The 13,254-nt window shown below is 46.7% G+C and overlaps 1 protein-coding gene across 1 annotated transcript in view; it reads left to right on the top strand.

Moving 5' to 3' along the window:
* pigg (phosphatidylinositol glycan anchor biosynthesis class G) overlaps positions 1-13,254 on the top strand; it is a 129,728-nt gene that overhangs the window by 26,094 nt on the left and 90,380 nt on the right. Inside the window, exon 5 of the mRNA XM_056282726.1 lies at positions 2,621-2,759. Within this exon, the coding sequence (XP_056138701.1) occupies positions 2,621-2,759 (139 nt within the window). The remainder of the gene's footprint in view (positions 1-2,620; positions 2,760-13,254) is intronic.

Below are 13,254 nucleotides of genomic sequence, written 5' to 3'. Positions count from 1 at the left end.
GAGTCTCTGTGGACTACAATGTTTGCAGATAACATTGTGATCTTTAGCGAGAGTAGGGTGCAGGCTGAGGAGAGCCTGGAGAGGTGGAGGTATGCACTGGAGAGAAGAGGAATGAAAGTCAGTAGGAGCAAGACGGAATACATATGTGTGAATGAGAGGGAGGACAGCAGAATGGTGAGGATGCAAGGAGTAGAGGTGACGAAGACATATGAGTTTAAATACTTGGGGTCAACTGTCCAAAGTAACGGGAAATTCAGAAGATAGGTGAAGAAGAGAGTGCAGGCAGGGTGGAGTGGGTGGAGAAGAGTGCCAGGAGTGATTTGTGACAGAAGGGTACCAGCAAGAGTTAAAGGGAAGGTTTACAAGATGGTTGTGAGACCAGCTATGTTGTATGGTTTGGAGACGGTGGCACTGATGAAAAGACAGGAGGAGGAGCTGGAGGTGGCAGAGGTGAAGATGATAAGATTTTCACTGGAAGTGATGAAGAAGGACAGGATTAGGAACGAGTATATTAGAGGGACAGCTTAGGTTGGACGGTTTGGAGACAAAGCAAGAGAGGCAAGATTGAGATGGTTTGGACATGTGTGGAGGAGAGATGCTGGGTATATTGGGAGAAGGATGCTGAATATGGAGCTGCCAGGGAAGAGGAGAAGAGGCAGGCCAAAGAGGAGGTTTATGGATGTGGTGAGGGAAGACATACAGGTGGCTGGTGTGACAGAGGAAGATGCAGAGGACAGGAAGAGATGGAGACAGTCGATCTGCTGTGGCGACCCCTAATGGGAGCAGCCAGATGTTGTTGTAGTAGTAGTAGTAGTAGTAGTAGTAGTAGTAGTAGTGGGAGTAGTAGTAGTAGTGTGTGTGGTTGAGACTTTTATATTAAGTGGACAACAGGCATTATTGGTCAGCTGAGCCAGAGGTAAGACTTGAATAGTTAAAATAATGCCAGGTTTAAGACTGCAACATGTAAGGTTTTCTTCTTCTTCTTCTTATCTTATTTTATATTCTATATATTAATAACTCATTATTGCTCATGGGTGTTTAAGAACTGTGTTTTGCTGTAATGAGTTGTTTATTTATTTTTTGGGGTTGGGGGTTAAACACGGTACTGTACTTTACACGGTGAGTCTTTTTGAGAGGATTATTGTGAGGTTTAGTTCACTTTGTTTGTACCTGCGCTTCTTAGCTTTTCAAGTCAGCCCCCGCTTCTGTACTCCCGACAGCTTCCCTGTCACTTTACCCCCGGAGGCAGTTCCTCGTGTGTCTTAGTTGAAAGGGAATTACAGAGCAAGGAACCCGAGCTGGATTAAAGTGTGCCATCTCGCCTAAATGACTCACCCGGTGTGTCTGTTTGTTTGTTGCCTTCATGGAATTCATTCAGTCAAAAAACAAACTATAAACAAAACGGGTTGAAAGTGTGCCGGGCATTGTTTGTCAAGACTTCCGTTGCCACAGATAATGGCATCACTTATTGCTCTTTCGGCAGGATTAATAGTCCGTCTTCCACTTGGAAGAACTGGAAAACACAAATAAAATCTGGAAAATCATCGTGCAACAAACTGATGGATAAGTACCCATCACTTTAATTCAAAATGGGGTTTGTCATATTGGCGTCCGGGTGGAGTAGTGATCTGTTGCGTTGTCTACCAACACGGGGATCGCCGGTTTGAATCCCCGTGTTACCTCCGGCTTGGTCGGGCGTCCCTGCAGACACAATTGGCCGTGTCTGCGGGTGGGAAGCCGGATGTGGGTATGTGTCCTGGTCGCTGCACTAGCGCCTCCTCTGGTCGGTCAGGGCGCCTGTTCGAGGGGGAGGGGGAACTGGGGGGGAATGGCGTGACCCTCCCATGTGCTACACCCCCTGGTGAAACTCCTCAGTGTCAGGTGAAAAGAAGCGGCTGGCGACCCCACATGTATGGGAGGAGGCATGTGGTAGTCTGCAGTCCTCCCCGGATCGGAAGAGGGGGTGGAGCAGAGACCGGGACGGCTCGGAAGAGTGGGGTAATTGGCCAAGTACAATTGGCAAGAACAAAGGGGAAAAAATCCCTAAAAAAACAAAAAACAAAATGGGGTTTGTCGAGTCCTTTTACTCCGGTCGCCAGCGTTGGAAGTTTTTTTACCCCACTCTTCTGAGCGGTCCCAGTCGGTACTCCACCCCCTCTGCTGATCCGGGGGAGGGCTGCAGACTACCACATGCCTCCCCCGATACACCTGGAGTCACCAGCCGCTTCTTTTACCTGACAGTGAGGAGTTTCACCAGGAGGATGTAGCGCGTGGGAGGATCACGTTATTCCCCTCAGTCCCCCCCCCCCCCGAACAGGCACCCCGACCGACCAGAGGAGGCGCTAGTGCAGCGACCAGGGCATATACCCACATCCGGCTTCCCACCCACAGACACGGCCAATTGTGTCTGTAGGGACCCCCGACCAAGCCGGAGGTAACACGGGGATTCAAACCAGAGATCCCCGTTTTGGTAGAGAGCAGAATAGACCGCCATGCTACCCAGTCGCCCGCGTCGGAGGTTTTGACAATGGAAGATTGAATAACTCATGTCAAGAGCTGTGCGCTGTGCTCCTGTAAGATAACAGTAGAGTCCGTTAACCCTGGTGTTTCCTCCTCTCAGGAGGCGGAGGGCTCCCTGCCGTACCTGCTGCTGCTGTGTGGAGACCACGGTATGTCTGAGACGGGCAGCCACGGAGGCTCGTCTGAGCCCGAGATCAACACCCCGCTGGTGCTCATCAGCCCCGCCTTCAAGAGGAAAGGTGAGCCAACTGTCTGCTCCAACTCCTAGCTGTTGCCTTTCACTTAGACCCGCCCGCCTGACATCGCTCTCACAACACACACACACACACACACACACACACACACACACACACACACACAACAGCTGTGCAGAGGAAGGCAAAGACGAGGGCTGCGTATTTGTTGTTCCAATTAGGGGGAGAACCCGCAGGGTCGGGTGGTGGTAGTTTGTGCAGTTGCGTGATGATCTCAACAGACGCTTCTCACTGACGCGTGGCTCGGCGTCGCAGAACACCTCTCACCAGGTGACACTTCTAAAAGAGTTCGTAAACATGTGCCGTTAAAAAGTAAATCATAATCTCCTTTAAATAAGGCAGGTAGACAGAACTCAGGAATATACTTTTCTATAGATTGTCTGCAATTTTTTTTTTAATTATGATTTTCAAAGTAGCTTTTACTGCATTTTTCTATGTGAAAGATCGTAAAATGACATTCTTTGTCACTCTCAACCAAAATACAAGAGCACTCATTGCAACACAGTCCAGAAAATTCCTCTGTCCAGAGAACAAACGCCAGGCAGGATGACTGTCGGAACCGCTGGTCTGCATGGGCTAGCAGCCAGCCCAGCCTGCCCCGCTTTCTGCATCCTGTCAGACCGCCCGCGGTGTTTCCTCCCCAGGCGCAGCTCCAGGCAGGGGTCGTGGTCCCTGGGCCAGGGTCCCTCAGCCAATCCAACGCCAGCTCTCCCTGCCAGACACCTTCGATGCACCTCCCCCGCACTCCACGCAATGGCGCAGACGCAGACAAAAACGCTGCACAGTTGACATTAGGCGAGGCCACCGCCAGACCGCCTTGGTGTTTCCTCTCGTTTGCAGCTCCAGGCAGGGCCGTACAGCTCCAGAAAGGGCTGTAAGCTGTCTCAGACGATCCAGCGCCAGCTCTTCTAGCCATTAAACAAAAACAAAAAAATCGACGAAAATGTAAAAAAATTACATGAGGACGCAAACTTAGATGCTGAAGTGGGCAAAAACACTGCATAGTCGGCACTGGCCGAGGCTGCTGCAAACGTGAGTTTGCACCGCCATCTTCCCACAGGAACTAGTTCTTAATATATTCATGTATTTGTTTCACAAGCAATATGCACACGCATGTCCCAACTATGAAGGTACATGCAAGTTCTGAGGGCCTGTCCATGAACTGTACTGAATCTGTCTATACTGGACCAACCACCACAACAGTACTCCTGCTATTGTAGTTTGGGTAAAAGTTAAACTACAAGTGAATTGATGGGTATCTACTCGGTATTATTTAACTTCACATATTTTGTTTCTGTTCCGCTTGATTAATTGTGATTTACCCTTCCACGTTCACATACACCTATGAACATATATAAACAGAAAGTTTAACACAAAGGACTTTGATCCCTTCATGCTTTACTCAGTCATTTACTCTGGTTTCAATCAGAACCATTTAGTAAGCCCTGCTGATGTTCGCTGGCTGTGCTGTGCTCCAGAAAAACCAAAATTACTGACTTGGAACTTAGATCATAATTGAGATCTTTTTGTGGTATATGTCGCATTAAATGATCAGATATGTAGCATGAGAGTCAGTACCTCCAAGGCTAAGGCCATGGTTCTCTACCGGAAAATGGTGGATTGCTCCCTGCAGGGTTGGGGATGAGTTGTTGCCTCAAGTGAAGGAGTTCGAGTATCTCGGGATCTTGTTCACGAGTGAGGGGAGGATGGAGCAGGAGATTGCCAGGCAGATTGGTGCAGCATCAGCAGTAATGCGGATGTTGTACCTGACCGTTGTGGTGAAGAGGGAGCTGAGCCGGAATGAACCGGAAGGCAAAGCTCTCAATTTACCAGTCAGTCTTCGTTCCAGCCCTCACCTATGGTCATGAGCTTTGGGTAATGACCGAAAGGGTGAGATCGCGAATACAAGCGACTGAAATTAGTTTCTTCCGTAGGGTGTCTGGGCTCAGCCTTAGAGATAGGGTGGGGAGCTCGGAGTAGAGCCGTTGCTCCTTCGCATTGAAAGGAGCCAGTTGAAGTGGTTCAGGCATCTGATTAGGATGCCTCCTGGGCGCCTTCCTGTGGAGGTTTTCCGGGCACATCCAACTGGGAGGAGACCTTGCAATAGACCCTGAACTGGCTGGAGGGACTACATGTCCAATCTGGCCTGGGAACATCTTGGGACCTCCCAGGAGGAGCTAGAGGACATTGCAGGGGAGAGGAACGTCTGGAGTGGCCTACTTAGCTTGCTGCCGCCATGACCTGACCCTGGAGAAGCGGCTGATGATGAGATGAGGTGAATTCATCCCAGAGGGGGTTTTCCCTTTTATGTGGCCCTCCCAAGAAGGTCATACCCACCCAAGTCAATAAATTTTACTAAGTGTCAAGGAGCTGACAGAGAAGGTGTGACCAAAGGCTCGGCTGCAGTATGTTGCCCAAAGACACTTAAGGCAGATGCTTTCAGAGGGCCCTCAACCTAAGACCTGTGGTCTCTCTAACAACTAGTCGAGCCTCATGGAAAGAGTCTGCCTTTGTCTGTGACTGTCAGTAATTAACAATCAAATCTACATATATCATCTTTCATGTGTATCACGTTCAGTGAAAGATGATCTCTCTACGTACTCGTACATATTCTTCAGCATTCTTTGTATGGAGTAGTGTTGTCTCCGTGGAGTGCAAATATAAGCTTATTAGCATAAATTTATGTAGCAGTGATGAATGTGCTTTTGACATGAAGTATGAATGTGATAATTGCTTCTTTCCCAGCCATGTCTATTTATGAGATCGTTCTCCACATCGTGTTATTTTTGGAGAATTCATTTAAATTAATGATTTACAGCTCAGGAAGTCATTGCAGCGTTATTCATGGTTTTTCTAGCACGGTTTACCATTCTTATCAGCAAAAGTGTAAGTTCTGGGTCGTCTGTGTAGCGTAGCGGTCTATACCGTTGCCTACAAACACGGGGACCACTGGTTCAAATCCCCCTGTTACCTCCGGCTCGGTCAGGCGTCCCTACAGACACAATTGCTATGTCTGTGGGTGGGAAGCCAGATGTGGGTGGTTGTCCTGGTTGTTGCACTAGCGCCCCCTCTGGTCGGTCGGGCGCCTGTTGGGGGAGAGGGACTGGTGGGAATAGCGTGATCCTCCCATGCGCTACATCCCCCTGGTGAAACTCCTCACTGTCAGGTGATAAGAAGCGGCTGGCAACTCCACATGTATCGGAGGAGGCATGTCTGCAGTCTGCAGCCCTCCCTGGATCGGCAGAGGGGGTGGAGCAGCGACTGGGACGACTCGGAAGAGTGGGGTAATTGGCCAAGTACAATTGGGGTGAAAAAGTGGGGAAAATCCAAACCAAAAAAATGTAAGTTCTGCTTTCAAAGTTGGAAATTTGTTTCAAATCTTAGGGTGGTCAAAATCTGTTTCCATATGTAAAGAGCTTGTAATGGAGCAATCCAGACCCTGGTGTGACGTGATACAGATAGTGATTCCTGAAGTGATTCAGATAGATTAATTGTCCAAATTATTTAACTTATATGAGAAAATTGATACGAGTGCACTGAAGTGTTTTCAAAATTCATAATTCCCAAAGATTGTGGTGAATAAAAAGAGAGTTCTGTGCTGTGTTAAGTTTGAAATTTTAGGGTGTCCGGCTAGCGTAGCGGTCTAGTCCGTTGCCGGGATCATCAGCTGGTATCCCCGTGTTACCTCCGGCTTGGTCGGGCGTCCCTACAGACACAATTGGCCGTGTCTGCGGGTGGGAAGCCAGATGTGGGTATGTGTCCTGGTCGCTGCACTAGCGCCTCCTCTGGTCGGTCGGGGCGCCTGTTCGAGGGGAAGGGCGAACCGGGGGGAATAGCGTGATCCTCCTACGCGCTACGTCACCCTGGTGAAACTCCTCACTGTCAGGTGAAAAGAAGCGGCTGGTGACTCCTCATGTATGGGAGGAGGCATGTGGTAGTCTGCAGCCCTCCACGGATCGGCAGAGGGGGTGGAGCAGCGACTGGGACTGCTCGTACGAGTGGGGTAAATGACCAAATTCAGTTGGGGAGAAATGGGGGGGGGGGACATTTTGGATTTTAGACTCTGACAGTAAACTACAAGAAAACCTGTTTCAGTCTGCTAAAGACTTTAAAGTTGGGCAAAAATGCATCTTTAAAATTAGATAATTACTTAGAGCACAAGGTCAGCGCTTCCCTGGACAAGCCTCAGAATTAGAAAAGTGAATGTCCTTGAGTGGCCCAGTCCAAGTCTTAATTTGAGTCCTGCTGAAAGTCTGTAGGAAGACTGGAAAACTGCTGTCCATAAGCAGTTCGAGAGAGCTTGTGCTGCCAGGAAGAATGAACAACAAAATTGATAGTTACTCAGAAAGACTTGCAGCTGTTGTTGTTGCCAAACGTGCTACCACCAAATATTGAGGTCAAGGTTCTGAATACTTCTGTTGACTACTAAGCTTGTTCTGAATAAACACGACGTTTATCTTCAGTGAAACCGACTTTATTCACTCCATTTCTTCACGATCCCAAGCGACCAGCAACGTGCTCTCAGCATGAGCACCATCACTACTGCGCATGACAAGAGACTCCCACCTAGAAGGGGCAATACCCTGCACATGCATAACCTGACCAGAAGGGGAGCTGTCCTCCATTCCATTAACTAAATAGGGATGCATAGAGATAACATGTTAACAATCTCATTCTCTTTTTTTTAAAGAAATAAACAGAAAACAAAAAATGAAATTTACAGCGTGAATTATGGAACATGCATTTCCAGAGAAATCAACATGTCATGGAAACATTTGAGAACAAAATCAATTGTCCATCCAACACCCTTTTAACCCAGGTCCCATTGTCCTTCACAGAGTGCCTTTAAGAGCACAAGAGCCGATGCTCCTTTCTTTGTGAGACAGTCAGCGAGTTGAGTTTTCGTGTCTGACCAACGCACCTCCTTGATCTTCTTGCTTTGTATGAGTTCTTTAATGCTACTGATTTCCAGCCTAAGTCTTTTCTCTGTGACTTGCTTTGTAGACTTGAGAGCATCATACAGAGATTGGTTATCAGTCACACAGAGCACGGAGGGAGCATTCAGTTCAGCATTGCCAGTAGTTAGTTCAGAAAATAGTGTGGCCAGAAACATTGCATTGTCTACTCCATCTGACATAGCAAGAGTTTCCCCTGCGAGTGTACTGCGAACCACACGTCTGATTTTCTTAGAGTGCCAGCTGAGTGGGGAAAACTTCCCTCTTTCTCCCATAAGTGTTATCAAAGTACCTCCCTGTGTACCTCCATCAGGGAGGTTCCCAAACGAAGCATCACTGAATACTATCAAGTTCAAAGCATCAGTGTTTCCCAGATGTTGGAATCTGAGTGTTACCTTTTCAGATTTAAGCTTACGGATAACCTTATTAGCCTCATGAATAGATTGTACTGTTGCCCCTTTTATATTAGAAGCCAAACAACACGAGTCAAACATAACATCAGGTCTTGTTTGTTTAGCAACCCATAGGATTTGTCCTATTTTTGACCGTAGCTGCTCTCTTTCAGTGTCATTAAGGGGCTCACTTCTCTGTGTGGCCCGACCTGCTTGAATGGGTATAGGCTGCAGATTGTCAATGTAACTTTGTTGGTGTACCTGTACCTCACCGTTTACCGTTACAAAATCCATTCCTACATAAGAAAACTTTTCATGCTCCTCACGACCAACCTTAAACACAGATTTTAGTTGCGGGATTACGTTTGATGAAAAGTTTGATGTGCCTGCCCAGAGAAAATCATCTACATGACATGCAAGCACCCCAGTGACCTTACATTGCTCATCCAACCAATAAAATATTGCTGGATCCACCTGAGACACTCTACCACCAGTAGTCTGCATGATTTCCTTCACTTTGTTGTACCAATATAGTGATGCGTCTGCAAGTCCATAAACACATTTCTTAAGTTTCCATACAACATGTTCACAGCCTGCTTCTGTAGGGGGGCGGATATAAATATCCCTGGATAGCTCCATACCCTGTAAAAATGCCGATTTGATGTCCATAGAATGCACTTCCCACTGGTTTTGACATATCACTGATAACATAAGTCTAAGTGAATCAGTAGCACATGTAGGGGAATCCTTTTGTAGCTCTTGAATATTTATCTCTTCAAAACCTCTGGCAACCAGTCGTGCTTTAGGCACAATACCCTTAGGTGTTTCTTTAAGACTACAAACCCATCTAGTAGAGATACATTTCTGACCTGCATCTTTAACTACCTCGAAGACATTATTATTGTGCCAGTTCTTTATTTCTTCCTGTTTAGCTGCATCAAATGAGATGTCTTTCGTTATAAGTACATCAGCTTCTCTGTCTGTTTCTATGTGAAGATTATCAACTTCTGAGATATCAACTGATACCTTTTGCCCATCACTTCCATTATTCTCTAGATGTTGCATGTTATACCATGTTTTATATTTCCCTGTAGCTTTGCCTGCTCTCCCCAAGACTCTTGCTCTAAGTAGAGTATTGTCACCTCTGTTCATATATGTTACAGTCTGTCCTGTTTTTAAACTCATACCTGCAGAGGGGACAGGATTATCATGTGCATTAGGCTTATGGGCCATTTCAGTTTGTGCAACATTACTTTCAGGTAACTCATTCTCTCTATTTTGTTCACTGGCTAAATCATCAGCTACATTGTTTATACCTTGTTCATCATTTCCTGTTTCTGTGTCTTGTTCATCATTTACCGTTTCAGCATCATTTTCATTTTGTACCATTTGTTCTTCGTTAACCCTTGTGTTCACCTTGGAAAGTCTAGAGTGATGTACTCGCACTAAGATTCCACCATGCCTTACAAAAACAACAGCTCCATCCTGACCAATAACAATTCCTGGTCCTTTCCACTCATTACATTCAGCTCGTTTGTAATACACTTTGTCACCCATGTCATATTTTTCATCTGTAGCTCTGAGCTGTTTACGTAGTGCTCGTCTTATCCTTTCTGAGCACTCTGCTTCAGTGAATGCTTTTCTAGCAGCATGTAGGGCCGAAATGTGCTCTCCTACTCTAGCACTCATAGTAGTACCCTCTAGTGCGGGTGGTTTATCAACCAGTACAGAAGGAAGGTTAGGATTCAAACCATACACAAGTTGACGTGGACTGTAGCCGTGCACATTATGCATACTGTTCTTAGCCATAAGAGCCCAGTCCAGGGCCGTTTCCCAGTCACAGCCACTTTCTCGCCTGACCTTCAGAATGATGTCGGTGAGGGTCTGATTATGCCTCTCCAGTAGTCCGTTGCTCCAGGGACTGTATCCCGCTGTTGTTTTCGTCTCAATGTTAAAGTTCTCAGCCATATCACGGAACTCTGCATTATTGAATTCTCCTCCGTTATCGCTGTAGAGCCTCTGGGGGGCGCTGTGGATTCCTATCCATGTATGAAGAAATGACTTGACGATCTCTGAGGACTTCTTGGTTTTTACAATGCTTCCTGCGCTGAACCTTGTGAATTGATCAATGATGTGGAGGTACCATACCCCTGGTTCCAACTCATGCAAATCTACTGCCACCGTTTCATTAAATGTTGAAGCAAGAGGCAAGCCCACAGCAGGCTTTGGCTTCGTCTTGCTGTATCTCTGGCAAATGTCACAGTCCTGTACTATGTGCTGCAAAATCGTGTCACACTCTGTGTCTTTATTTCCAGAGCTATTGATGAGCCGCTGTAGCCTCTCGGCGGAGGCGTGACCGAACTGTTTATGCAATTTCAGAAGAACTTTGTGTTTCTCATTTGCGGTCATATTTTCTGTGACTGTGAGGACCTCATCTTCATTCAGGCTGTTCTCTGGAGCCGTCAGTGCTTCAGTTTCTATTGGCTTTGTTTCTGTGCTCTTGTCTCTGATATCTATACAATAGTGTCCCGAGCTGGTTAATTCAAGAGGGATATTTTGATTAAACATCACAGCACTATCATTCTCCATATCCAAAATGGTCCCTGCCCTTTTCAGTGAAGTCTTACTCAGAAGCAGTGGGATATCAGTTTTAACTACTTCAGTTTCCACTTGACATTTTGTATGTCCTATTTTTGCAGGCAGTTTCAGTATTTTGGAGGAATGTACTATATTCCCATCTCCAAAGCGAAATGGTCTGCTGCTTGGAATTTCACTCTGCGCTATCTGGTTCACTTGGCTTTGACTGAGGTCTGCGACAAAATTTTCCAACCACTTTTCTCCGCATACTGTGCGGGTACATGCAGTATCAATGATAGCTGTCCCTAACGACTCAGTCAGAAAGATCTCTGATGCTGATTCAGACAGCGAGGCTTTGGTAAGCAATGTGTCCTCTACTTTTGCTGGCTCTTCAGTTAGCTTTACTTGCTCGCTATTCTTGTGGGGACAGTCCTTGGCCCAATGGAACGTGCTCTGACATACAGCACATTTTGATCGCCTACCGAACCTATCCAGTGGGTTAGTACCTTGTAACGGTGGCTTTTGTTGTCCAACCTGTGTTGTCTGTGACTCTTGTCCAGCGTGCTGCACAACGTTACTTGTTCGTTTAAATCTTCCTCGCGAGCGCTGCTCTGTGTAGAACACTTCATCTTTTACTTGTATGCCATTAGTCGCGTCGACTTGTATTTTCCCTCCAAAAATCCTCCTGAGCGCGGACTTCATTGCCGCAAACGTTAGATCCGTACACGCTGTCAGCGCCATTTGCCTACTCCTCTCGTCTAGACAAGCCGTATCCAAAAGTTTAAAAGCCAATACGGCATCGGGAAGAGTCATATCATACTTTTTCATTCTATTGTATCGCTGCTCAAAGTCAATCACATAGTCCGCCATGGACACAGAACTGTCCTTCTTGATACAGTCAAAATACGAATAAGCATCGTAAGCGCGGTCCCTCTCTTCTTTGAGAAACATTCCATCTAGTTTTGCAATTAAAGCGTCCATACCCCCATCTGTATTCAAGTCTGCAGCGGGTATTTCCATGGCGATATCCCTTGCCCTTCCTTCAAGCCCCAGGACGACAGCAAGGGCCTGTTTCTTCTTATCCAGCTCAGTAACGAGCTTCCACACAGCAACTTCATTTTTCCAACTCTCGTACGGTCGGGACTCATCGAACTTCGGTGGAACTTTGTAGCTACCAGAAGCCATTTTCTGCTAACCATCGACTGCTACCAATGTTGACTACTAAGCTTGTTCTGAATAAACACGACGTTTATCTTCAGTGAAACCGACTTTATTCACTCCATTTCTTCACGATCCCAAGCGACCAGCAACGTGCTCTCAGCATGAGCACCATCACCACTGCGCATGACAAGAGACTCCCACCTAGAAGGGGCAATACCCTGCACATGCATAACCTGACCAGAAGGGGAGCTGTCCTCCATTCCATTAACTAAATAGGGATGCATAGAGATAACATGTTAACAACTTCAAAGCTCATATTTCAATTTTTTTTCTTGTTAGTTAATTCTGACGTTAACTTGGAATCTGCTTTACCTTCCCTAAGAAGTTCTTTAGTTTGAGAATGGAGGGTTTGAATAAAATGTCGTCCCAACACGGGGATTGTCAGTTCGAATCCCCGTGTTACCTCCGACTTGGTCGAGGGTCCCTACAGACACAATTGGCCGTGTCTGCGGGTGAGAAGCCGGATGCAGGTATGTGTCCTGGTCGCTGCACTAGCGCCTCCTCTGGTCAGTCGGGGCACCTGTTCAGGGGGGAGGGGGAACTGGGGGGAATAGCCTGATCCTACCACAATCCCCTTGGTGAAACTCCTCACATTCAGGTGAAAAGAAGCGACTGGCAACTCCACATGTATGGGAGGAGGCATGTGGTAGTGTACAGCCCTCCCCGGATCAGCAGAGGGGGTGGAGCAGCAACCGGGACGGCTCGGAAAATAGGGTAATTGGCCAAGTAAAATTGGGGAGTAAAAGGGGGGAAAAAGTTTCCACAAAGTTTGTCAAAAAAAGTGTCTCAAGAGCCTGATTGTGTAATTTCACAGAATAGATCTTAGGAATGATCTGAATGCCTTTGCAAGCCACTATGTGTATTTTTGTGCGGATAGATCGATAGATCGATAGATCGATAGATCGCTAGATAGATAGATGGATAGATAGATAGATAGATAGATAGATAGATAGATAGATAGATAGATAGATAGATAGATAGATAGGAGCAGCATAACTCAGGAGGTAGAGCAGGTCATCTAGTAATCAGAAGGTCGCTGGTTCAATCCCGGGATCCTCCGGAGAGCATGTTGAAGTGTACTTGAGCAAAACACGGAACCCCTAACTGCTCCTGATGAGCAGGTTGGAGCCTTGCATGGCAGCCTCCACCATCAGAGTATGAATGTGTGTGAATGTGAGGCTTACACTGTAAAGTGCTTTGAGTGGTCGCCAGACTAGAAAAGCAATAGGTAGGTAGGTAGGCAGGCAGGCAGGCAGGTAGGCAGGTAGGTAGGTGCCTTTGACAGTCATCACTAATTTCTGGATTATAAAAGATACTCACACATCTGTTCCTGAA

Source organism: Lampris incognitus, chromosome 1 (assembly GCF_029633865.1).
Source record: "Lampris incognitus isolate fLamInc1 chromosome 1, fLamInc1.hap2, whole genome shotgun sequence".
Lineage (NCBI taxonomy): Eukaryota > Metazoa > Chordata > Actinopteri > Lampriformes > Lampridae > Lampris > Lampris incognitus.
The sequence above is the reverse complement of the archived record's forward strand: the minus strand, read 5'-3'. Positions and strand labels throughout refer to the sequence as shown.